The sequence below is a fragment of the Trachypithecus francoisi genome, unplaced genomic scaffold (assembly GCF_009764315.1).
Source record: "Trachypithecus francoisi isolate TF-2019V2 unplaced genomic scaffold, Tfra_2.0 Contig00196, whole genome shotgun sequence".
Classification (NCBI taxonomy): domain Eukaryota; kingdom Metazoa; phylum Chordata; class Mammalia; order Primates; family Cercopithecidae; genus Trachypithecus; species Trachypithecus francoisi.
In genome coordinates this window covers 245,844-271,853 of record NW_022680504.1, presented here as the reverse complement: position 1 = coordinate 271,853, position 26,010 = coordinate 245,844, and the positions used below count along the sequence as shown (strand labels likewise).

The following is a 26,010-nucleotide window of genomic DNA, read 5'->3' as shown; positions in this document are numbered from 1 at the left end:
TCCCTCACACAGAAACATTCCAAGCTTGTGATAAGCTCTCTCACCCTAAAAAACCAGTAAATACTCTTAGTATTAAAGACCAAGTATCCAGTAGAAATATGCATAGGAATGTGACTCCCTGTTCACAGAAAGAAAACTACAAATGGCTGTTTGTAAGAGAGAACACCCCTGACTGAAATCGGCCAGAAGCCCCTCTCAGGTTTATTCTCCAGAATAAACAAACCTATCTTTGACTGTTGAGCCACTTTTCATGTTTCCTTCCTCTTTCTTTAACTCTTACAGTCGTTACTTGTAGATACTCGAGAAACTGTTAGACACAGGTGAATTGAGCAAGGTCACTGTAATACAGAAATTATTAAAAATAATTTTTAGGCAAATAATAAAGGTAAAGGTTCTCAGTAAAAATTTTCCTGTAATAAAAAACAACCCCAAAACCATCTATTTTCTAACAAAAAAGGTGGCTTAAAGGGGTGGGGCCAGCAAGCTTTAATATGCAATGTCAGCCTTTAAAAACTGGGTTCACCCAGTATGGCAATTCCCACTGTCATCTCCTTGTCACCAGGTGTACCAAGTGTCATGGCCACCTCCAGATAACACCACGTGTTCAAAACATGGCAACTTGCATTTGCATATTAAAGGACTAAAGTAAAGGGCCAGGTTTTTCGCTGGCTGGGTAAATAACGCACCTGGTCAAACCAATCCCCTGGGCCTTATGCAAACCAAACACCACCTCCTCCAGCATCCCAATAAAAGCAACCACGTTTCCGACTCACATTGAGTTTCTCTTTATTCAAATCCCCCCATTCTGTCTCTTTACAGGGAAGCTGCTTTCTTCTTCCTTCTTTTTATCTTGCCTATTAAACCTTTTGCTCCTTAAAACTACTCCACCAGCCTGACCAACATAGTGAAACTCTGTCTCCACTAAAAATACACATATTAGCCAGGTGTGGCAGCACATCCCTGTAATCCCAGCTACTCAGGAGGCTGAGGCATGAGAATTGCTTGAAACCAGGAGGCGGAGGTTGCAGTGAGCCAAGATCGTGCCATTGCACTCCAGCCTGGGCAACAAGAGTGAAACTCCATCTCAAAAAAATAAAAAACTAAAAACAAAAAACCACTCCACATGTGTCAGTGTCATTAATCCTATCAGCGCAAAACTAAAACCCTGGTGTTTCTCCAGTCGTCAAAGTTGCATCAATTGGAATCAAGGAATATATGCAAAAATCAATGGTATTTCTACGTACCAGCCACAAACAAACAAACCTTTTTTGAAGTAAAAATCGCTCACAGTAGTGTAAACCAAAAAGCATCCGAGATAGGTCTCAATCAATTTAGGAGTTTATTTTGCCAAGGTTAAGGACAATGCCCAGGAGGGGGAAAAAAATGGAATCACAGAAGCAGCCTATGGTCTGTGGCTTTCCCCAAAGGTGACTTTGAGGGCTTCAAAATTTAAAAAAGAAGAGTGAGGTGAGAAGATTGCTTGAGCCCAGGAGTTCAAGACCAGCCTAGGCAACATCGTGAAACCCCATCTCTACAAAAAAATACAAAAGTTGGCCAGGTGTGGTGGTGCATGCCTGCAGTCCCTGCTACTCAGGAGGCTGAAACACAAGCATTGACTAAGCCCAGGAGGTCCAGGCTGCTGTGAGCCATGATTGCCCCACTGTACTGCACCCTGGGTGACGGAGCAAGACCCAGTCTCTCTCTCTCTCTCCTCTCTCTCTCTCTCTCTCTCTCTCTCTGAGCAAAGGAACAGGTAGGGGAAGAGTCGATTATGTAATTCCTCTTGTGTAACGGGAAAGAGGTCCCAATCCAGACCCCAAAGAGGGTTCTTGGATCTCCCACAAAAAAGAATTCAGGACAAGTCTATAGCAAATTTATTAAGAAAGTAAAGGAATAAAAGAATGGCAGAACAGCCAGAGGGCAGCTGGTTGCCCTTTTTTTTTTTTTTTTTTTTTTTGAGACAGAGTCTCGCTCTATCGCCCAGGCTGGAGTGCAGTGGTGCGATCTTGGCTCACTGCAAGCTCCGCCTCCCGGTTTACGCCATTCTCCTGCCTCAGCCTCCCGAGTAGCTGGGACTACAGGCGCCCGCCACCTCACCCAGCTAGTTTTTTGTATTTTTTTAGTAGAGACGGGGTTTCACCGTGTTCGCCAGGATGGTCTCGATCTCCTGACCTCGTGATCCGCCCGTCTCGGCCTCCCAAAGTGCTGGGATTACAGGCTTGAGCCACTGCGCCCAGCCTGGTTGCCCATTTTTATGGTTATTTTTTATTATATGTGAAACAAGGGACAGATTATTTATGCCTCCCCTTTTTAGATCACATAGGGTAACTTCCTGATGTTGCCATGGCATTTGTAAACGGTCATGGCGCCAGTGGGAATGTAGTAGTGAGGATGACCAGAGGTCACTCTCGTTGCCATCTTGGTTTTGGTGGGTTTTGGCTGGCTTCTTTACTGCAACCTATTTGATCAGCAAGGTCTTTATGACCTGTATCTTGTGCCAACCTCCTATCTCATCCTGTGACTAAGAATGCCTTGACCTCCTGGGAATGCAGTCCAGTAGGTCTCATCCTCATTTTACCCAGCCCCTATTCAAGATGGAGCTGCTCTGGTTCACACGTCTGTGACACTTGTCCTCAGTAAATCAGTAAATCAGCACTTTACACAAGATAAGGTGAACATAGAGTAGAGACATTGAACACAAGATAAGATGAACGTAGAATGGAAATATTGAACCTTTTTTTTTTCTTGAGACAGAGTCTCACTCCTTCACCCAGGCTGGAGTGCAATGGTGCTCTCTTGGCTCACTGCATCCTCTGCCTCCTGAGTTCAAGTGATTCTTGTGCCTCAGCCTCCCGAGTAGCTGGGATTATAGGCATGCACCACCACACCCAGCTAATTTTTGTATTTTTAATAGAGATGGGGTTTCACCATATTGGCCAGGCTGGTCTCGAACCCCTGAACTCAGATATGCCCACCTCTGCCTCTCAAAGTGCTGGGATCACAGGCGTGTGCCACGCACCTGGCCAGATTTGGGCGTTGTTGTTGTTGTTTTCAGACACTCTGTTACTCACTCTGTCACCCAGGCTGGAGTGCAGTGGCATGATCTCAGCTCACAGCAACCTCCACCTCCTGGGTTTCAGCAGCTGTCCTGCCTCAGCCTCCCAAGTAGCTGGGATTACAGGTGTGAGCCACTGCCCTGGACCTGGAACCATTTTTTTGTTTGTTTGTTTTTGAGACGGAGTTTTGCTCTTGTTGCCCAGGCTGGAGTGCAGTGGTGTGATCTCGGCTTACTGCGACCTCCACCTACGAGGTTCAAGTGATTCTCCTGCCTCAGCTTCCCAAGTAGCTGGGATTACAGGTGCCTACTACCATGCCTGGCTACTTTTTTTGTATTTTTAGTAGAGATGGGATTTCCCCATGTTGGCCAGGCTGGTCTCGAACTCCTGACCTCAGGTAATCCACCCAGTCTGGCCTCTCAAAGTGCTGGGATTACAGGCGTGAGCCACCACACCCAGCTAAGCCTGGAACCTTTTATCTGTGGCTATCTGCTTAGAAACAAGGGGAAAGGCAGCTGCTTGCATGGCTCAGCATTCAACTTAATTTTTTTTTTTGGTGTAGTGAACTGGGGTCCTGAGTTTTTATTTTCCTTTCACAATAGCATATAAAAATAAAAATAAAAATCTAGATGTAAAACTAACAAAGATATGCAAAACTTCTGCACTGACCACTGCAAAGCATAATTGAGAGAAATTAAGGAAGACCTAAATAAACAGAGGGTATACTCCAATTCTCGCCACATTCATACCCTGATTTGTAACCAGCAAAAGGGTCTGCTGCTCACCTCTTGTAAAAAGAAGCCCAATAACAGGAGTGAGGTGTACAAAAAGAGAGAGTGAGATGTGATTATCCATGCTAGCAAGGGAGGAGTGAGTATAATTCTTTCCAAAAATTTACACTCTTCAGTTTGTGGAGAGAATGCAGGTGGTGTTTGTTTGTTTTTTGAGAGGGAGTCTTGCTCTGTCACCCAGGCTGGAGTACGGTGGTACAATCTTGGCTCACTGCAAGCTCCGCCTCCCAGGTTCACACCATTCTCCTGCCTCAGCCTCCCAAGTTGTTGGGACTACAGACGCCCACCCCCACGCCCGGCTAATTTTTTGTATTTTTAGTAGAGATGGGGTTTTACCGTGTTAGCCAGGATGGTCTCGATCTCCTGACCTCATGATCCACCCACCTTAGCCTCCCAAAGTGTTGGGATTACAGGTGTGAGTCACCACGCCCGGCCCCGAATGCAGGGGTATTTAAGAGAGGAGTTGGAATGCAGAAGGGGCAGAGGGACTGGGAGGTGTCAGGTCGTGTGACTGGCTCCAATGGCTTGTCTTGAATTATTATTTCATCTGGTGAAAGGGCCGGTGCCATCGTGGCTAGAGGTGTCTGGTCTGTATCAGGATCTGGCCTCTGAAGCTTCTAAGGAAATATATGACCAGATAAGTGAGTGTAGTGTGTGCTTAGCAAGCAGCTGGGTAAGTAAATGTGCATAAGGCATGGGGGCATAGAATGGGAAAAGAGGCCAGGCACGGTGGGTCACGCCTATAATCCTAGCACTTTGGAAGGCCAAGTGTTGCAGGCCTGTTAAGAATAATGTGATCAACCAAGCAGCTGACCAATCGTTACCTCCTCCTCCCTGCTCTTTCTACCCAATAAAAGCAAAGGACTGTAGCAGCGTAGGGCTGCCTTTGCTCACTAGAAGCAAGGAGCCCCCTGACCCCTTCTTTAAAAAATCCTTTTGTCTTTGTTTTCATTTCTATGTTCATCCCCCTTCGTTCATTCCTGTAGTAACGGTCACACCAAGGCGGCTAGACCACTTGAGGACAGGAGTTTGAGACCAGTCTGGCTGACGTGGCGAAACCCGCCTCTACAAAAAATTATTTGGGCATGGTGATGTGAGCCTGTAGTCCCAGCTACTCAAGAGGCTGAGGCAGGAGGATAGCTTGAGCCCGGAGGCAGAGGTTGCAGTGAACAGAGATCATGCCACCGCACTCCAGCCTGGGTGACAAAGTGAGACTGTATCCGAAAAAAAGAAAAAGAAAAAAAGAAAGAACAGGAAAAGAAAGGGAGAGGAGGTTCACATTCTGAACATTCCGCTGTAGAAACACTTCTGCACTTTGTTTCAAAGTTACACCTTCAGACTGGGAAAAAAGGAGGAAAGAAAGCGAAGTTGTTTTTTTGTTTTGTTTTGTTTTTTGAGACAGAGTTTCTTGCTCTGTCACCCAGGTTGGAGTGCAGTGGCACAATCTCGGATCACTGCAACCTCTGCCTCCCAGGTTCAAGCGGTTCTCCTGCCTCAGACTCCCAAGTAACTGGGATTACAGGCACCTACCACCACATTGGGCTAATTTTTGTATTTTTTGTAGAGATGGGGTTTCACCATGTTGGCCAGGCTGGTCTCAAACTCCTGACCTCAAGTAATCTCTCCACTTTGGCCTCCCAAAGTGCTGGGATCACATGCATGAGCCACTGTGGCTAGTGGAAAACAAAGCTTTAAAATTCAGTTTGAAGCCATGCTGCTGGCTTACAGATTCAATGCAAATCTAATCAAAATCCTAACAGTTCGTTTTTTTAAATCAGCAAGCTGATTGTAAATTTCATCTGAAAATGTCAAGGACCAGAACTAACCCAGGAAATCCTGAGGAAGAGGGGGTCCTAACGGTGAACTCATACTACCAGAGGTCAAGAACAAACTATGGTAATGAAGACAATTTGGTATTGGTACAAAGATAAACAAACTGGCCAGTGGAATGGGACAGAGGGTCACCTGACTTCTGACAGAGGGGACACACCAGTGCAGTGGGGAAGGAATGTGGCTTTGGGGTATGGAGCTGAGTCATTTGGCTATCCACAGGAAAAAGTGTACCTTGAGCCAACCTCACACCATGCACAAAAATCTATTCTATTTGGTTTGATGATCTAATTATAAAATATTAAGCAATTTGCCAGGTACAGTGGTTCATGCCTGTAATCTCAACTACCTGGGAGGCTGAGCTGGGTGGATCACTTGAGCCAAGGAGTTCGAAACCAGCCTGGGCAACATAGTGAGACCCCATCTCCATAAATAAATAAATAAATACGTACATAAATAAATAATCAAATAAAATATTAAGCAGTGTTTACAGAAAGAAAGAGAATATCTTTGTGACTTTAGGCAAATGTTTCTCTTTTTTTAATTGTTTTTTTATTTTGTTGCATACCAAAAATTGTTCTTAAACAGGACACAAAAAGTACTAATTATAGAAGAAAAAATTAATAAATCAGACTATATGAAAATTAAGAAATTCTGTTCAACAAAAGACATCACTGAAACAGTGAAAAGGCAACTCTCAGAATGGGTGAATATTTGCTGCTGACAACAAACTCCCATCCAAAAACTCCTACAAATCAATTAGAAAAATCCTGCCAATAAAAAATGGGCAAGAGACTTGAATAGATGTCTTACAAAAGAGGAAGTCTAGATGGCCAATGAGCATCTGAAAGCCTGCACAACTTCATTGGCTCAGCCTTGTAAGAAAAGCTCAAATCAATTCAACAACATGCTGTCATTACACGCCCATCAGAATGGCTAAAATGAAAGAGACCGGCCAGGCCTAGTGGCTCACACCTGTCATTCCAGCACTTTGGGAGGTGGAGGCGGATGGACCACCTGAGGCTAGGAGTTCCTGACCAGCTGGCCAACATGGCATAACCTCGTCTTTACTGAAAACACAAAAATTGGCCAGGCATGATGGCACACACCTGTAATCCTACCTACTCAGGAGGCTGAGGCAGGAGAATCAGTTGAACCTGGGAGGCGGAGGTTGCAGTGAGCCGAGATCATGCCATTGTACTCCAGCCTGGGTGACAAGAGTGAAACTCTGTCTCAGAAAAAAAAAAAAAAAGAAAAGAAAAAATGAAAGAGACCGACAATAACAAATGTTGGAAAGAATCTGGCACAACAGAACTCTCACATGCTGCTGGTGCAAATATTAATTGTAAAGCCACTTTGAAAAACGCATTTGGGGCTGGGCGTGGTGGCTTACACCTGTAATCCCAGCACTTTGGGAGGCCAAAACAGGAGGATCACCTGAGGTCAGGAGCTCGAGACCAGCCTGGCCAACATGGTGAAACCCCATCTCTACTAAAAATACAAAAATTAGCCAGGCGTGGTGGCGCATGCCTGTAATCCCAGCTACTCAAGAGGCTGAGGCAGAAGAATCACTTGAACCCGGGATGTGGAGGTTGCTGTGAGCTGAGATTGTGACATTGCACTCCAGCCTGCACAACAAGAGCGAAACTCCGTCTCAAAAAAAAAAAAAAGAAAGAAAGAAAAACTGGCATTTTCAGCCAGGCACCGTGGTTCACGCCTGTAATCCCAGCACTTTGGGAAGCCAAGGTGGGTGGATCACTTGAAGTCAGGAGTTTGAGACCAGCCTGACCAACATGATGAAACCCTGACCCTACTAAAAATACAAAAATTAGCCAGGCATGGTGGCACATGCTTGTAATCCCAGCTACTCAGGAGGCTGAGGCAGGAGAATCACTTGAACCTGGGAGGTGGGGGCTGCAGTGGACAGAGATGGCACCATTGCACTCCAGCCTGGGCAAAAATAATAATAATAAAATAAAATAAAATAAGAAAAAAGAAAAGCTGGCATTTTCTTTTCCTTTATTTTTTTTATTTTTTTTATTTTTATAGACAGGGTCTCACTCTGTCACCCAGGCTGGAGTGCAGTGTTGGGATCACAGCTCACTGCAGCTTTGACATCCCAGGCTAAAGCAATCCTCCCACCTTTGCCTCCTAGAGTAGCTGGAACTGCAGGTGTGCACCAGCGTGCCTGGCTATTTTATTTATTTAGAGACAGTCTGGCTCTGTCACCCAGACTGGAGTACAGTGGTGCAATCTCAGCTCACTGAAACCTCCGGTGAGTTCAAGCGATTCTCCTGCCTCTGCCTCCCGAGTAGCTGGGACTACAGGCATTGCCACCACACCCAGCTAATATTTTTAGTAGAGTCGGGGCTTCACCATGTTGGTCATGCTTGTCTCAAACTCCTGACCTCAGGTGATCCACCCGCCTCAGCCTCCCAAAATGCTGGGATTACAGGCATGTGCCACCACGCCCAGCTAATTTTGTATTTTCAGTAGAGACGGGATCTTACTTATGTTGGCCAGGCTGGTCTTAAACTCCTGGCCTCAAGTGATCCTCCTACCTCAGCCCCCCAAATAACTGGGATTACAAGTGTGAGTCACCACGAGTGGTCCTATCTTGTTGCCATGGGTGACAAGGGTTTCCTGAAAAGCTGGGACCTTTTGTCACACATGTGGCCCAGGAGTCGGCACAGCTGAAGGCAGATCCAAGGAAAGGCAGAACAGTTGCAGGCCTGGCCTCTGCCTGTGACTGGAGAGCGAGCTAAGAAAATGACTTGTGTTTCACTTCTGCCAAATCTTGCACAGGAATCTCTTGTGGCTCACCCTAACCAGAAACACGCAGGAGAGGGAGTTCTGGGAAATGTCACATCACCCAGCAACATGCTGAAGGCTCTCTCTATCTGGCAGAGCAAAAAATGTGAAGGCTCCGAACACCAGTGACTGCGTGGGGACCCAGGCTCTCTTGTAGGTTGGTGGCGGCGTCAACTGGTACAACTCTAGATAGAAAATGCTTGTGCCATTTAACCAGCCGATCTACTTCAGCGAGTTTCTCCTCCAGGTTAACCTGAACTTATTGACACAGCACAACAGTGTTTAAAGAAGCAAAAGGCTGAGCACAGCTTCAATGTCCCCTAGCCTGGGGCTAGTTCCCTGAATTGTTTTGTTTAGATTTTTTTCACCTTGCACACACAGTATTTATTTTCCACACGAATGAAAAAGGTAAGACCATCTTTTTATACCTATGCCTCTGGTGTATTGTTACAGGGACTGTCGTCCTAAAGAAAGAAACTGGCCAGGTGCGGTGGCTCACGCCTGTAATCCCAGCACTTTGGGAGGCTAAGCCGGGTGGATCACCTGAGGTCAGGAAGAGTTCGAGACCAGCCTGACCAATATGATGAAACCCCGTCTCTACTAAAAATATAAAAATTAGCCAGGCGTGGTGTCACACTCCTGTAATCCCAACTACTTGGGAGGCTGAGGCAGGAGAATCGCTTGAACCTGGGAGGCGGAGGTTGTGGTGAGCTGAGATCGTGCCATTGCACTCCAGCCTGGGCAACAAGAGCAAAACTCCATCTCAAAAACAGAAAGAAAGAAACAGAGGCAAAATTAATATAGAGAGTTTATTTGGGCCAAGGTTGAGAACGGTTGCCCCAGGACACACTTCCAAGTTGCCTTGGGGAGTGCTTCATTGGACCTTTGTTACAAGCAGGTTTTTTTTTCTTTTTTTTTTAAAAGAGATGGCATATCGCTGTGTTGCCCAGGCTGGCCTCCAACTTCTGAAATTAAGTGATCCTCCCAACTCAGCCTCCCAAAGTGATGGGATTACAGGCATGAGCCACCGTGCCTGGCCCAGAAGCAGTTTTTGTTTATTTATTTATTGAGACAGAGTCTCGCTCTGTCACCCAGGCTGGAGTGCAGTGGCGCGATCTCGGCTCATTGCAACCTCTGCCTCCAGGGTTCAAGCGAGTCTCCTGCTTCAGCCTCCCGAATAGCTGGGAGCCAGTTCAGAAGGTCAGCCTTCTGAGCGCCTGGCCAAAAGCAGTTTTTTAAAAGACAGGATAAGGAAGTCAGGCATCGTCGCGCACACCTGTAATCCCAGAACTTTGGGAAGCTGAGGCGGGCGGATCACCTGAGGTCAGGAGTTCGAGACCAGCCTGACCAATATGGAGAAACCCCAGGAGAATCATTTGAACCTGGGAGGCGGAAGTTGTGGTGAGCTGAGATCGTGCCATTGCACTCCAGCCTGGGCAACAAGAGTGAGACTCTGTCTCAAACACACAAAAAACTCCACCAAAACAGAAATGAGCCGGGAGTGGTGGCATGCACCTGTGGCCCCAGCTACTCGGGGGGCTGAGGCAGAAGAATTCCTTGAACCCGGGAGGTGGAGGCTGCAGTGAGCCAAGATCGTGCCACTGCACTCCAACCTGGGCGACAGAGCAAGACTCCATCTCAAAAAAAAAAAAAAAGGATAAGGAGTGGGCTGATACAAAGTTGTTTAGCAGGAATTGTCACTGGTTTAGTAACCGCAATGGGTTCACCTTGCCAGCTGCCTAGACAGAGTCTATTTATCAAGACAGGGGAATTGCAGTGGACAAAGAGTAATTCATGCAGGTTTGAGTGGAGTTTTACTATCACTCAGATCAGTCTCCCCAAGGATTCAGGGACCACGGTTTTTTGTTTTTGCCTTTTGTTTTTTTGAGACGCTCACTGCAGCCTCCACCTCCTGGGTTCAAGTGATTCTTGTGCCTCAGCCTCCTGAGCAGCTGGGCCTATGGGTGTGCACCACCACACCTGGCTAAGTTTTGCCCTTTTAGCAGAGACGGGATTTCGCTGTGTTGGCCAGGCTGATCTTGAACTCCTGACCTCAAGTGATCCACCTGCCTCAATCTCCCAAAGTGTTGGTATTACTGGCATGAGCCACCGCGCCCGACCAAGGGGATCAGAGTTTTTAAAGATAATTTGGAATTTGGTGGGTAGGGGCTTGGGAAGTGGGGAGTGCTGATTGGTCACGTTGGAGGTGGAATCACAGGGGGTTGAAGTTAGTTTTTCTTTTTCTTTTTCTTTTTTTTTTTTTTTTTTGAGGCAGAGTCTCACTCTGTCGCCTGGGCTGGAGTGCAGTGGCCAGATCTCAGCTCACTGCAAGCTCCCCCTCCCTGATTTACGCCATTCTCCTGCTTCAGCCTCCTGAGTAGCTGGGACTACAGGCGCCCGCCACCTCGCCCGGCTAGTTTTTGTATTTTTAGTAGAGACAAGGTTTCATCGTGTTAGCCAGGATGGTCTCGATCTCCTGACCTCGTGATCCGCCCGTCTCGGCCTCCCAAAGTGCTGGGATTACAGGCTTGAGCCACCGCGTCCGGCCTTTTATTCTTTTTTCTTTTTTTTTTTGAGACGGAGTTTCGCTCTTGTGCAAGCTAGAGTGCAATGGTGCAATCTCGGCTTACCGCAACCTCTGCCTCCTGGGTTCAAGTGATTCTCCTGCCACGCCTCCTGAGTAGCTGGGATTACAGGCATGCGCCACCATGCCCAGCTAATTTTTGTGTTTTTAGTAGAGACGAGGTTTCTCCATGTTGGTCAGGCTGGTCTCGAACTCCCGACCTCAGGTGATCTGCCTGCCTTGGTCTCCCAAAGTGCTGGGATTACAGGCGTGAGCCGCCATGCCCAGCCCGCAGTGAGGTTTTTTTTTTTTTTTTGCTGTCTTCTGTTCCTGGCTGCAATGGCAGAACTGGTTGAGCAACATTACCGATCTGGGTGGTGTCAGCTGATCCATCGAGTGCAGGGTCTGCCAAATATCTCAAGCTCTAATTTTAAGTTTTATAATAGCGATGTTATCCCCAGGAGTAATTTGGGGAGGTTCAGACTCTTGGAGCCAGAGGTGGCATGACCCCTAAACTGTAATTTTTAATCTTGTAGCTAACTTGTTAGTCCTGCAAAGGCGGACTGGTCCCCAGGCAAGAAGGGGGTCTTTTCGGGAAAGGGCTGTTAACACTTTTGTTTCAGGGTCAAACCATGAACTGAGTTCCTTCCCAAAGTTAGTTCAGCCTACACCCAGGAATGAAGAAGGACAGCTTAAAAGTTAGAAGCAAGATGGAGTTGGTCACCTCTGATTTCTTTCACTGTCATAATTTCCTCAGTTATACTTTTGCAAAGTCAGTTTCAATAACATGGGTTAGTGATGGGCTATACTTTTTTTTTTTTTTTTTTTTTTTAGAGATATGCTCTTGCTCTGTTGCCTGGGCTGGAGTGCAGTGGTGCCATCACAGCTTACTGCAGTCCCAACCTCCAGAGCTCAAATGATCCTCTTGTCTTAGTCTCCCGAGTAGCTGGTACTACAGGTGCACGCTGCTATGGCTAAGTGTGTGTGTCTGTGTGTGTGTGTGTGTGTGTAGGTAGCCTCCACTATGTTGCCCAGACTGGTCTTGAACTCCTGGCCTCAAGCGATCCTCCTGCCTTGGCCTCCCAAAGTGCTAGGATTACAGATGTGAGCCACTGCTCCTTGCCTGGCTGGTTACTGCTGAACTATAGAGTATGAATTATTGCTGGGGCTCAGAAACTGATACCCCAAAATATGGCACTGAACTGAAGAAGAAGCCACAAGGTGTCTCTGACCTCTCCCCGCCTCGGTCTCAATCTGTCAGCCAGAGCTCAGGATGAAGTTGTTCTCTCAAGTTCCTTATCTGCCTGAAGTCTGGACCTGCCAAAGAAGAAAACGATGAGCTCTGGCCCCTCCTGTGAGTCTTCCTTAACTGAACTCCTGTCACAGGAAGAAAGACTGAAATCTGTCAACACACCTGGACAGACTTGTCACAATCTATTGCTTACTCTTCAGGCCCAACACACTTTGTCCCAGGGCGCTGTATGTTTTTTTGTTTGTTTGTTTTATTTTATTTTATTTTTTGAGACAGAGTTTTGCTCTGTCGCCAGGCTGGAGTGTAGTGGTACAATCCGGCTCACTGCAACCTCTGCCTCCCAGGTTCAAGTGATTCTTCTGCCTCAGCCTCCTGAGCAGCTGGGATTACAGGCGTACACCACCACGCCCGGCTAATTTTTGTATTTTCACAGATGTGGTTTCACCATATTGGCCAGGATGGTCTCTTATCTCTTGATCTCATAATCTACCTGCCTCAGCCTCCCGAAGTGCTGGGATTACAGGCATGAGCCACCTGGCCTGGCCCATTGTATGTTCTGTAAACCCATTAAATCCTCCCCACCCAGGCCAAGGGCAGAGGCTCATGTCTGTAATCCCAGCACTTTGGGAGGCCAAGGCGCATGGATCATCTGAGGTCAAGAGTTCAAGATCAACCTGGCCAACATGGTGAAACCCCATCTCTACGAAAAATACAAAAATTAGCTGGGCGTGGTGGTAGGTGCCTGTGGTCCCAGCTACTTGGGAGACTGAAGCAGGAAAATCGCTTGAACCCGGGAGGTGAACGTTGCAGCAAGCCGAGATTGCGGCACTGCACTCTAGCCTGGGTGACAGAGGGAGACTCTGTCTCAAAAAAAGAAAAAAAAAAAAAATCCTCCCCAGCCCAAATCATGTACTGTCCTCCTGAAATCATCCTCACTCCCATCTCCTGCCAGCCCAGGGTGATCAAGTGCCTGCTGTGGGCCATCAGGAGACCCCTCCCCTCAGCGTCCAGTGCTGCCGAGGAGGAGGGAGTGGCCAGGGTAGTGCGTTGTAGGAGTGGGAGGTCAGGGGGGCTTCCTGCAGGAGTCTGGCTGCAGCTGAGTATCAAAGGAGAGATTCCCATCTCCCTTTCCCATAAGAAGCGGGGTATATAAGCATCTTTATCCCATTGGGATATTCGGCAATGACTCTATGATTCTCCCCAGTGCACGCTAATAAATTTGCATGCCTTGTTTTCCAATTAATCTGCCTTTTGTGAGCTGATTTTTCCTTGAACCTTCAGAGGGTGAAGGGGAAGTTTTCCTTTGGCCCCTACATTATGGTGTCCAGCATATGGCATTTTATGGCTACTTGACATCGATTAGTCTAGAACCCACCTAGCAAGTGGCATCAAAGTGGGAGTGAGGTGCGACTGCTGTGACACCCTGTCACATTTTAATGCCTCTCTGGGACTGATAATTAAAGGGGGTGCTCATTCCTCAGATAAAAAGTTTCTTTTTGGCCAGGTGGAGTGGATCACACCTGTAACCCCAGCATTTTGGGAGGCCGAGGCAGGAGGATTGCTTGACTCCAGGAGTTCAAGACCAGCCTGGGCGTGCCTGTGGTCCCAGCTACTTGTGAGGCTGAGGCAGGAGGATCACCTGAGCCTGGGAGATTGAGGCGGCCATGAGCTATGATCGCACCACTGCACTCCAGCCTGGGTGACAGAGTGAGATGTCATACAGACTAACTGATGTCATCAAAAGTTTCTTTGCCTTCTCAGCACCTACCAACTGCTTAAAGAAATGGTCCCTGAAACGTATTAAGACTTAATCACAAAAGAAATTTATTCCTGGTCCTGCAACAGCAGTAGTGGGAGATCACGTCAGCAAGGACTTGGCTGGCATGGCTTCCAAAGTCAGTCATCCTTACATCCTTGCAACAAAGGGAGCTGGTGAAAGCCTGGAGGGGGGCCTGTGGGAAGCCAGACTCCTCCAGGATGCCTCCCTGACTTCCCACTCCTACAATGCGCTGCACCGACCCCTCCCTCCTCCTTGGCAGCATTGGACCCTGAGGACAGGGGGATCCTGGTGGGCCTAGCAAAGGTCTGGCCCACAGCAGGTACTCGGCCACCCTGGAGCTTGCAGAAGGAACCAGCGTGGCAGAGGGGGTCCCTCGCTCCCCAGCTGTACCTGTACTGGACTGTACTGAGTCAGATCCTGGCCCCCAGGTCAGCCGCACCCACTGTGCTCAGCCAACAAGAGACCTAGTGGGAGGCTGGAGGGCAGGGGGCACAGAGAAGTGGGGCTTCCCTGCTCTAGCCAACGGGGGACCCGCAGTTGGGCTGTCACCTCTGTGACTCCCCTCGGCCCACAGGCCTGTGTGACACCCACGGGGACCTGGACCTGGTTCCCATAGCACACTCCTTCCTCCCTTTGCCCTTCTGTCCAAGGTGGGTCTTGGGATCCTGCAGGGACCTCATCGGCTCCTGTTTGACCCGCCAGCTCTCTCATCACCTGTGTTTCCAAAGCCCTGGATTACCGTCTGCCCCACTCTGATTGGTACCACCACGACGGTACAGGCCACTGGGTGACTCTGATACTCTGTCATTTCAACCCCACCGTGGACCACCCGCAAGCTCCCATGGCTGCCCGTCCTGCAAGCCCTGGGCTGCTGTTTGGGAGACCACCTCCCTGAGGCAGAGGTCACCGCCTTTGATGTCTCTAGAGAGTCTGCACCGGCTCCAGGCCTTCCGCCTTTGCACAGGCCCTGCCTTTGTCTCTTTCAGGCCCCAGGAAAAGCCCCTGGCAGGTGGTGGGGCTTCCCAGCCTGGCCTGCCCCTGGCACTGGGAATGTCTGATGTCTGAGGGGCCACAGACAGGGCACCCTTTCTCCTGCTGGAAAGGGGAGGTGTGGGGGCAGACCAAGGGCCCATCCTGGAGGGAAACTGGTGGGGGTGGGGGAGCCTGAGGAAGGCCACACTTTGCTCTTAGGATGAAGTCTAAATGCCTTGGCCTGGCAGGGGAGGCCTTGGCTGGTCCCCACCCCTGCCATTCCGCAGATACCACTGCACTTCCTCTGAGCCTTTGCATAGACTGTTCCTCTACCCGGAACACCCTGTCCAACCAATCAGAGCTCTGAGAATCCAACGTGTTTCGTGACTTCAGTTCGGGGGCTGCCCTTGTCTGGGACACCCTCTGGTGGACCTGATGAGCTGCCAAGCTGCCCCTGACCCTCTTGGGCCCCCTGTAAACCTGTGCCCGCTCTCTCATGTCTAGGCCTTGACCAGGAAACTGACCTCTCACCCACTGACACGTGGCTGGCCCAGGCCTGGCATGGCACAGGGTGCGCTGGGGATTCAGACAGTGGGAGGGGAGCCCTGCCTTACCTCATCTGTAGGGAGGAAACTGCCTGCCCAGCTGGCCAAGCGGCTGGCCCTCAGCCCCACCATGCCTGGAGGTGCAAACCGGGGGAATGGGGAAACAACAGAGTGAGGTCTAGAAAGACAGGAAGCCAGACCCCATTCCCCTCTGTTAGCCTCCTGCCACCCTGCCCTGAAACCCTCTCAGCTCTGTTCCCGCACACGTGCCCCATCATGCACATTCTCCCCCTTCAGGAAGGCCTCAGATGAGACCTGCCTCTGCCTCCCCAGCTCTCCCATTCGCCAAGGGCAAGGCTGAGTAGGTGAGAGGCCTGGACTCCCACCCTATGGTCAGTGCCTGCTGAATGACCTGGGGCGACCTGTGCAACCTCTTCAACACTCTTGAGATGGGGGGATGACCCAGGTAAGGGCAGGCAGAGGGGTGGGCTGTGCGCGGACCTTGGCCGAGGTTGTGACCAACCCTGTTGATCCAACTGCAGGGCAGGGCTGACTGCCCTCCCAACCTCCCGCCACCCAGACTCGCTGTTCCTACACTCTGCTGCCCCCATGTGGCCACTCCCAGCGCTGCAGGCCACACTGAGGCTGCTCAACTCCCCATCCGGTGTTCTCCACCCAGCTCCCAACCTCCAGCCTCACCCTCTCCAGCACTTTCTCTGAGATCTAAGGGGCAAATCTGACCAATGCTACCCTGCCTGAGCCCCCATTCAGGACCCTCTCCACAAAGGTTGATGGGCCCTGGTCATCCTCCAGCAGCCTCGGGGGCTGTGCCTCCATGCTAGGCCCCACAGGAAGTGCAGAGGAGGAGCTGCTCAGGTGGGCCATGGTGGCCTGAGGCCTGGGCTCTGTGCCCAGATTCTGGACATTCCTGGGCTAAGGAGCCTGGGCGCTGGTCTCCTGAGGACTTGGAGCTGACCCTGCCAGTGACTGCGCCCAGCCAAGGAGCTGAGGCTGCAGGGCAGTGCTTGCCAGAGCGCGCCAGGGCGTGGTGAGGGGGTGGCACCTGTGCTGGGGGAGGGCTGTCCCTCTCCATCTCTTGAGCAACCCAAGTGAGCCCTGTGCTGTGTTGGCGGCTTCCCCACCCCACGAGGCGGCCACAGTTCTCCATCCCACTGCACACATGGAGAGAGAGCCTGGGGAGGGAGCATCCCCGGAAACTGGCGTGTGGAAGAAGGAGGCAGGGCTCAGACCCGCCTCACTCTGGATACAGTTGGTGGTGACCCCGTGGGGTGGTCATGGAACTCTCCGGAGCCAGGGTGCCACATGAACACCAGGAGACCAGGGAAGGAAACAAGGCGCTTGTTTTCTCCTTGCACAGGCAGGGAGGGTGTTCCTGAGTGACCTTCCAGAAGAGTTCGAAATTACAAGCCTGGAGTCCCGAGGGAGGTCTCTGCCGCTGGGGGTCTTGCTGTCTGCCCTGGGATTCTAGGGCCTGTCCTCACCCCATCCGGAGTCCCAGGCTGGGCCCAAGGGTCCAGGAATCAAGGCAGCACTGCACTGGTGCCCGCACGGTCAGGGAGCAGGCCTCCACAGATCAGCGGTCAGGGGCCCCGGCGTCAGGCTCTGGGGAGTGAGGTATTGGAATGTGAGGCTCAGGTGTGGGCGTGAAAGGGCTCAGGACACAGGTATTAGAATCCCAGGGTATGAAGTTTCAGGTCTGGGGATTAGAGCCATGAGTATTTTGGAAACAGCACGGAGCGCTGCTAGCAGGGGGCTTGGGTGTTGGAAATCTGGGCCTCCTGCCTGGGGTCTGAGATGACAGAGTAGGGGGTTAAAGGCCCAGGTATCAAGTGTCTGGGTCGCAGGTGTCTGGTCCTGGGGATGCGGGAGTCGCAGGACTGGGGTGCCTGTTCTCAGGAGTCTTGGCCTGGTGCTCACAGACGAGATGCTCCCATCAGGGCTGTGTCCCCCAGATGTGCCTGCAGCAGAGACGCAGTTAGAAGTAGGCTTGGCGGTCCCACCGGCTGCCCCGGGGTCTCGGGACAGGGGCTGGGGGTTCTCACATGTTGCCCTTCCTGTGTCGCAGCAGCACATAGACAAGCGCAACCGCCGCCACCACCGCGAGGCCCCCAAAGATGATGCCCAACAGCACCGCGTAGCTGCGTCCTGGTGGGGGAGCGAGTGTCAGCGAGGGGCCCTCTGGGGTGGTGAGTGGGGACAGGTGCAGGCAGGTATATGAGCAGGGTGTCCTCACCTGGCTGGCACTCCGGGGTGGGTGAGGACCAGGTGCCATCAGCCTGGCAGGTGCTGGTCTCTGCCCCAGCCAGGCTGTAGCCATTGTCACAGTGGAAATAGATGGTGGAACCCGCCAGGTACCTGTTGCCCTCCTTTTGTCCATTGGGAGGTGGGGCCAGCCAGCCACAGGACACGACTGGGATGGGGGCAGAGTGCAGACAACAGGCCTGAGCTTCCATGCATCCACACATCTGGCCACCCCGGAGGGTCCTGTCCCAGGACAAGGTGCCCACCTCCCCCGCCCACCCTCACCTGGCTGCAGACTCCGCATGCGACGCTGGTGCAGCTGGTGGGCCACCCGAGTGGCATTGCCCGTGCTCAGGCTCCCAGTGGCCGCCACATCGAAGTTGCAGAAATGATCGTCGCCACATAGTTTGGTTGCCTCTTGTGCCTGGCTGGGGTTGAGGGTGGTCTCACCGGCGAAGAGGGGCTCGAAGGTGGGGTCGTGCTTGGGTTGGTACAGGAAGTTGTGGACCAGGAACCAGGAGTCGTAGGTGAGCAGGGAGGACGCGTTGTGCACGGCCCCTGAAAGATACACGCCGGGGCCGGGCTGGCGTGGCTCCCCTTGGTCCCCAAGCCCCGCCCGTGCCGTGTTTCCCCCAGTCCCCGCCCCATCTGCCCCATATACTCCACGGTCACCCACAGTCGGCCCCAAACAGGAACAGCTCCTGGGGACTGCTGCCCAGGGGCAGGACGTGCCCACTGCGCAGGGTGAAGTCGTCGGTGGGGTCGTTGTTCAGTGTCCCAAGGAGGCCGTGGGTGTGGGTGAGGAACTTCTCAGGCAGCAGGACGGACACACTCAGGAACGGGCCCTGCACGCTGACCTCCAGGCCGGCCCCTGATGCCAGCATGATGGAGACCCTGTCCCCGGCAGCCACCGACAGGAACATTCCTGGGCACAAGTGGGACGGGTCAGGGTCACCTGCTGCGGACACCATGTTCTGTCCTTCCGCAGCCCCAGGACAGGGTGGTTGGCACCCAGGGGCTGTGGGTGAGGACCCCTGCAGGGGAAGGGAGGGCGTCCAGAGGGCCAATTCTGCTGACCATGACCCTCCACCACCCCTTCCATGCTTGCGATGGAACCCCCAGCGGCACCTGAGGTGCAGCCCCTGCGGTGAACCCCCCATGCTGAGATGCACGTGTGGGTCCCTCTGGCCTTGGCTGCAGCAGCCACACCTGCCTGGGCACGTCCCGAGGGTCCTTGCACCCTCAGTGCTGACAGGCCCCTCCCAGGTCCCCACCCATCCCAACCAGCAATCATTTCATTCGCTCAGTTCCCTAAGGCAAGGGGTCCGGATGCTGGAGCTACCACTTGCCAGGGACATCCTTAACCGTGCAGGACTGGCGACCTTGCAGTGGCTTTTGAGGACTGAGGGAGCGACAGGAGCACAAGAGTGGCTCTGTGCAGGCCAGTAGTGAACGTTACCAGGTGAGTTCCCTCCAGACGGCTCCCGGGATGTTCCGCAGGGAGGACATGTCTCCCCGTCCTGGCCTCTTGGCTTTTGACCAGGTGGGTACGATGTGGGCACCTCGGTGGGTGTGAAGGCCTGAGGTTGGACCACCCAGGCCTCTAGCCAGGGCTGGGAGAGGCGTGAAGGCCCAGGGCTTCCCCTCAGTCTCCCCGGAGGAATGGGGAGGAGGTGAGGGCAGCCCGCAGCCTCACGTGGCTGAACTACTCACCCTTCAGGTCCATCCAGCTCTGCTCGGCGAAGCTCAGAACCTCCTGGTTCAGCAGCACCTCCAGACCTCTGGTCCCGTTGGCCAGCCTGACCTCCACCACGTCTGAGTTGCCTTCCTGGATGGCCACTGCGGTCAGCCCCGTGCCACGGGTCTGCGTGCCTGTGGTGGTGGGAGTGGAATGGGCGCCACTTGGCTCCAGCTTCCCACCTTGGATCTACTCCATGCCACCCAGAGCAGTCCCTAGCCCTGGCCTCACCGTTGGACATCCTCCCGGGCTGGGCCCGCGCCTGCACCCTCAGGTCAGTCAGTACTGCCTCCAGCAGCACGTACTCTCCGCGCCCATTGAATGTGAAGTTGGTGCCGTCGAAGGTCACAAAGTGTGGGTCTCCGAAGGCGGAGGCTGGGGTGAGAGTGGAGGGTCAGGTGGGTACAGCCCAGCCCAGCCCGATCTTTCCCAGGGTCTGAGGCACAGGATGGCACCCACCCAGTCGCGGGGGCCGGTAGTTGCGGCAGTCACTGGAGGGCCGCCGTTGCATGTAGCGGGGGCAGTCGGGTGCCCAGAGGCAGCAGTAATAGAAGCTGAGGACATCGTAGAGCCAGTGAGACATGCCGGGCACTCGGGGTGGCGTGCGGAATGGGGGTGCGCCCCAGTCATGGCCACGGTCGGGAGTGCTGCCACTGCTGGAGTCGGCCGTCAGAAGCTGCGTCCCATCTGCTGTGTAGCAGCACTGCTGACCCGAGCCGTACCGAGGGCTGCGGGAGCCAGTGGGTCAGGGCCAGGCCACTGTTGGGAGCCTACCCCTGTCCCCAGTCCCCACCCCGGCCCCAGCCTGGGGGCTCACCTGGCCTGCACAGAGCGCACACAGTGCACGGCCCCGGGGTGATAGGTGCACACGCTGCCCTGCTCCATGTCACAGCCGTAGTCCGTCTGCAGAGCAGCAGGTGGCCGTCACCCAGTGGCCTCCAGTTCTGTCATCCCCTTCCCGAGGCCAACCCTGCAGGGGCCCTGAGACCCCCGCCCCACTCTCCAGGACACCACTGTCTGCCTCCCCTGATGCTGTCCTCAGTGGGGAGGCGATCCCCTCACCCCCTCTCCTGGGCCCTGATGGGAGGCTCACGAAGAAGCGGCCGGAGTCAGCCCGGGCCTGGGTCAGGGTGCAGGGGCAGTCCGGCAGCTCCTCCAGGAAGTTGGGCAGCTGATCCTCCAGCTCCTCCCAGGCCTGGCACTGAGTGCGTGCCCAGGCCACAGGGTCCTCTCGGAAGTCATCGCTCAGGTGCCAGGCCAGCGCGTGGTCATTGGTCCAGAGCGCCTGCACGTCCCTGTGGAGACAATGATGCTGGAGCTGGGGCCAGGTTGCCTACTCTCCGCACCCCCGACCCGGGCTGCCCAGGCAAGCACAATGGGCCGCAGGCAGCCGGGCCCTCCGCCCATCACCTGCGCCTCCACGCCTTCTTACTTCTGCCCCGCGTAATTTTTGCTGTCGATGATTCGAAGTGCACCCACTCGCCATCTCTGGTAGCTGAGAGGAGCAGGTTTTGGGGTGAAGGTGAAAGAGCCGGAGTTGGGGATGTGTGTGGCCAGGGGGTACAGGTACGACCACTTTGCGGTCCACTCCTGTGAGTAGGGCATTCCTGAGGGAGAGGAGGCCTGGTTAGTCTTGGGGCTTCTTGGAGGCCTGGCCCCAGGCCTTGGCACCTATAGCAGCCCGACAGGTGGGTAGATGGACTGCCAGGTGGTCCCCTTAGGAGGAGCTGTTCTAGCAGGGACCCTGGCTTGGGTGACCACCACCTCCTGCCACACTCCAGGATCCATGTCCCTGCTGGAAGCCGGGCCCAGGGCCATGCCAGCCGTGCGGGGGTTCCGCATGAGCCTCCTCCCCGGGAGCCAGGCCCCACGCAGCTGCCCCCTCCCACCTGCCTGACGCCCCTGGCCTGCACTTCCCTCCATCCGAATCCCCAGTCTCTGCCTGGAATCCCCTTCCCTCCTCAGCCCCACCTGGAAAGTCCCCTCCTGCCCCCACACAGCTGGAACTCCCTTCCTGCCACCTCTGGGGGCCCAAAGCTCTGGATGCCACCCCAGCCCTCAGCTGGCCTTACCTGTCTCTTCATAGCCCCACAGCTCGATGGTGACGGTCTGTGTGGGCAGCGCCTCGACGTGCCAGGTCAGGCTGAGGTTGCCTGAGGTGTTGGCGGTGCCATAGTATTGCCAACGCGTCTCGTTCACCAACTCGCTCTTTTCCATCATCGACACTTTGTTGGGGTGCACTGGGCAGGGGAGGTGAGGGGTGAGTGAGGGCCTGGGCCCAGAGTGTGCAGGGAGGAGGCCCTAAGGCTTCAAGGGCTGTGGGAGCCCCCAGGGCCAATGCATGGCAGCAGCTGCGTGATGGTCTCTCCAGCCCTCACGGCAGAAAAGGACACTGAGGCCGCAGAGGCAGGGGCCTGCACTCCCTCCACTGCCCACACATCTAGCCTCCACGCGGCTTCTCCCCTGCCCTGGCGTGGCGGAGCTCAGTGGATAGGCACCGGCCCACCTCTCTAGGGACCCCTGCAGCTCCCACTCACTCTGGGCTGGGATCGCTGTCTGGATGCCAGGGAGTGGAAAGGAGCTGAAGGAACTCTCCCAGGCGGGCAGGCCTCCTAAGGGACTGGTTCAGCCAGAGTGGCAGGGCACGGGCGGGCCAAGTCTTGGTGTGCATAGATTAGCGCTGGGGAAAGTCCCCGTGGGGGCAGGCTGTGGGCAGGGAGGAAGGCTGAGGGCTCACCAGCCAGCCAGGTGCCCGCGCGAGGGAAGGAGTGGCCGTTGTCCAGTGAGACGGTGAAGGGGACGCGGCCGCTCTCATAGAGCAGGGGTGACACACAGTGCACTTGCCCGGAGGAGTCCACATGGCCGAGGGTCTGGATGCTCTCCTTAAACCTACAGGCATGGTGGTGGTAGGAGGGGCTGGGCCACGGCAGGCTGAGCCTCTCGACAGTCCGGGCCCCCGACCTCCCTGGGGAACCCAGCCAGCCAGCTGTCCCTGTGCCCTCCTGCCTGTCCTGGGTCCGAGGGGCTCCACTCAGCCAGCCAGTGGGTCTGAGCCCTCAGCACGCACGGGGATAGGGGTGTGGGGCCCTGGTGCCCGGCCTCCTGGGCTTCCCAACCTGCAGATCACACTGGTGTCTGTGGGGCTGGACATCTTGAAGTGCCGCACCACAAAGTCCTTGCCGCCCATCATGGAGCCTGAGTAGGGCAAGATCTCCAGGCAGAAGTCCCGAAAATCTAAGCAGCAGGTGCCAAGGCCGGAGCACGTCGGGTGGCAGGAACACGGCCCGTCCAGGGCGCCACAGCGCATGGAGCAGCTGTCTTGGGCATCTGGAGGAGAGGATGCTGAGGGCCTGGGCCGGCGGGTGCTGGACTGGCTGCCCCATGTGCAAGGCCTGTCTCTGTTCCTCCCACAGCCCATTGGACAGCAGCATCCCAGGAGAACGCTGGCCGGGAGCTGCACTGGCCACCACATGGACACGGTAGAAAGGCACAGGGCCCGTGGGGATGGGATGAATCTTAGCACAGACCATCTGGCTGTTGCCCTGATGGGCCAGAATGCAGCGAGAAGAGGCAAAAGGCTGCATCCTCTCAGCCCTGCAGGGTCAGGAGAAGTCCCTGGGCATGACTATACTTCAGCCACCAAGTCCTCTATCCCACAGGTGGGGGTCCTCAGAGGGCCACGGTAGCTGGAGCCCTCCACCTCTCTTGGCTCCCCACGGTGTCTGTGGACAGCGCGACTTCTGAGGGGCCTGAAGCCTGCAGAACCCCTCTTGCTTGCCTGGACTGGGGTGGGGGACATGGCTGCCAAGAGTCCCATTCGAGGTCTGGTAGGGAATGATGCAGGGTCTGAACTTGACCCTTCTCGCTCTCCCAGGGACTGTAATTGAGACCCCAAAGAGAGCTCTACCCTCAGGGCAGAAGGCCAGGGCTGCTCCCCTCCTTTTGGGGGAGAGGAGGGACATTTCAAGCAGGGGTCCCAGCAGTGGGGAAAGGGAAGTGGGGGTGCACACTGTGAGGGGCTGTGAGCGCCGGGCCCAAAGCATCTCCTATGGGCCATGAGACCTGCGGCAGGGCCATATTTCCAGGGGCTGGCATAAAGGAAGGGTTGCAGGGAGGGACTGGGGCGAGTACCTGCACCCAGGCCGGAATCGCATGTCCCTGGCCCTTCCCCATCCCCCGTCAAAAGAGGCCAGTCGAGGGCCAGGCCTGGGCTGGAGCCACCCCGCTGGCCCCACTCCACTAAGTGCAGTGCCTGGCACTTAAGAGCAACAATAAATATGTACTGGCCAAGGATGTGGTGGCGCACAGGGGTCGGGGAAGGAGGCCGAGAGATGCTTGCAAGTGAGATAAGTGGCAGGAGGGCGAATGGGAAATGGGGTGAGGGGTGGCCTGTAGCCAGTGTCCTGGTTCTAGAGTTCGGGGCTTCCCCTAGACTTTCCCGGATTCAGCCCCACCCTGATGAGGACCTACAATCCTGGCTCCCCCTCCGCGATCCCGCCCTGTCAGGAAAGGGGACGCAGGCTGAGGCCTCTGCTGGTCTCCCCCGCCTCCCTCCTAGCTCCCAGCGGGTTTAGGGTGGGCCTGGCTCAGATCTCCCATCCCCATGGGCTGTCCCACCACATGGACCCTCAGAATTTCTTCCCACCACCCCTAGCACAGCCACAGATGGCCTGACAGATGGACAGAGGCTGAGCCCAGAGGGGCGTCTGCCCAGGCCTGGCTGCAGCCAGATGGACAGACAGATGGGGGCACAGAAGGGCAGGGAGGCATACCTGCTGCGGGTCCAGGGCCTGGGCCGGGGGCTGTCGCCAGCAGCAGCAGGGCCCAGGGCAGGAGGGTTGGCTTCATGGTGCAGTCTGTGTCTGCAGCCAGCAGTGCAGTGGCTCTGAGGCGAGGCGGCCAGAGAAGCTCACTCCCAGCCGGCCTGGCCCCGCCCGCCGTGCACTCTGCGGCACCGCCCCGCCCCGCCCCTCCTCGCCGGGTCCCCTCTCAAAGTCCACAGGTGCCTGCCTGGACCAGCAAGGCCCAACCTGCCCCGTTAGCACATTCCTGGCCCGCAGGCATGGGTCGGCCCTGGGACCCTGTGGGAGGGTGAGGAGGCTGGAGCCTCCAGCTGTAGGGCCTTTGGCAGGCGATGAGCTGGATGTCCAGAGGCCAAAGCTCAGACCCCGGGTCCCAGCCCCGCCCTGTGTGCAGGGTGTGCCAGGCGGGGCTGCAGCAGAGGATGGGATGCACAGGGTGGGTAAGGCAGGGCTGTTTAAGCTCCAGGCAGGATTCCAGCCTCTGTGGCCCTGACATTGACCTCCATCTCTAGCCCTCATCTTCCTGCAGGAAGGAGGTGCTCCCAACTCATCCTCCAGGGGATGCGGAAGCTGTTTGGGTCAGACACAGGCTGAGCCCTGGGGCCGAGGCAGCTCTGCAGGGGACCCCTCTGGAGGGAGGAAGGAGGGAGGGGAGAGGAGGTACCCAAACCCAGCTGGGGGCCCAGAAGGGAGACAGGTCCCATCCCCGGGCTCCAGAGATGCCACCACACTGGGGAGCCTTGGCTCTCCCAGCCACACCTAATCCTGCCACTCAGAGTTTGCATAATCTAATCAGTGTTTCCCTCCTCTTCTTGAGCAGATGAGGAAACTGAAGCTCAGATGTGGACAGGCAAGGCCAAGCCAGGCCCTTGGTGGCTTCTGGGAACCCCTGCAGCCAGGGTGGGCGGAAAGGGCTGTGGCCTGGGACTGGTCACTTGGGCCCTGCCACCTGGGCTGGATGTCCAGACAGGTGGGTGGTCCTCTCCCAGCTGCAGCTTCTCAAGGTGTCCAAAAGGGACTCTTGCCACACTTGTAGGGAGTCAGAGCTGGCCCCAGGGCATGAGCTTAGGCCATCTGGTCTGGGATCTGCCCCAGCACTTGGGGCCAGGCCAGTCCATTGTTCCCCGGCCTGTTCTCTCTCTTGCCTGGGTGGTGCCTGCTGGGAGCCACAGGGTGTTGGCAGCCACCTGTGGCTCCAGAGAGGTGGCCCCTACTGAAGGTGTTAGAGGCGTGCGCTGGGGGACTTGGCTCCTGAGTCCCCACACACAGCTGTTCCAGGGAAGCCACACCCGCATTTGATGTCTTCCCACCTCCCAAAGACATTTGGTGAGAGGCCCTCAAGACCTTCAGCTTCTTAGGGACTGTTTCCAGAGGGGAGAAAGTCCCTTAACCCACAACGGTGCTCAGGGCACCTCTGCAGGTGAGTGTCCTGTGAGTGGACACTCAGGTGCTGAGCCAGGGAGAGCCTGTCTCCTGATCCCAGGCTGGCGAGGGCACTCATCCCAGGTCCAGGGCTGAGGTTGCTCCTTACAGCACTGGGTACCGAGGAGGCTCCGAGGTGTCCGTCCTCCTGTAGGTGAGACTCCGGAGAGGGGTGCTGGGCCTCAG

The 26,010-nt window shown here is 54.7% G+C and overlaps 1 protein-coding gene across 4 annotated transcripts; it reads right to left on the bottom strand.

Annotated features, from left to right (window-relative positions):
- Positions 1–16,943: 16,943 nt before the first annotated feature.
- On the bottom strand, positions 16,944–25,710 carry SUSD2 (sushi domain containing 2). Of its 4 annotated transcripts, XM_033200240.1 has the most exons (15): positions 24,373–25,708; positions 22,717–22,927; positions 22,338–22,489; positions 21,673–21,840; positions 21,033–21,207; positions 20,694–20,895; positions 20,418–20,503; positions 20,060–20,328; positions 19,832–19,975; positions 19,576–19,734; positions 18,539–18,787; positions 18,148–18,420; positions 17,855–18,031; positions 17,664–17,766; positions 16,944–17,579 (listed from the first exon to the last, which is right to left on the bottom strand). In XM_033200240.1, the coding sequence occupies exons 1-15, from the start codon at positions 24,446–24,448 to the stop codon at positions 17,555–17,557; spliced, it is 2,469 nt and encodes an 822-aa protein (XP_033056131.1). In that variant the 5' UTR covers positions 24,449–25,708; the 3' UTR covers positions 16,944–17,554. The 4 variants fall into 4 exon arrangements, with proteins under 4 accessions (XP_033056131.1, XP_033055972.1, XP_033056050.1 ...); XM_033200081.1 differs by lacking the exon at positions 17,664–17,766 and having other exon boundaries at positions 24,373–25,710; XM_033200159.1 differs by lacking the exon at positions 24,373–25,708 and having other exon boundaries at positions 22,717–23,461.
- Between the last annotated feature and the right edge of the window lie 300 nt (positions 25,711–26,010).

What these genes read in the sequence shown, in the direction of transcription:
- SUSD2 (XM_033200004.1), bottom strand. Translation starts at nt 23,072, where the DNA reads ATGTGGTGGCCAGTGCAGCTCCCGGCCAGCGTTCTCCTGGGATGCTGC. An exon ending in GACACCAGTGTGATCTGCAG is followed by an intron (nt 22,490 to 22,716) that starts GTTGGGAAGCCC and finishes CCATGCCTGTAG; the next exon opens with GTTTAAGGAGAGCATCCAGA. An exon ending in CATGCGGAGTCTGCAGCCAG is followed by an intron (nt 18,032 to 18,147) that starts GTGAGGGTGGGC and finishes CCCCCATCCCAG; the next exon opens with TCGTGTCCTGTGGCTGGCTG.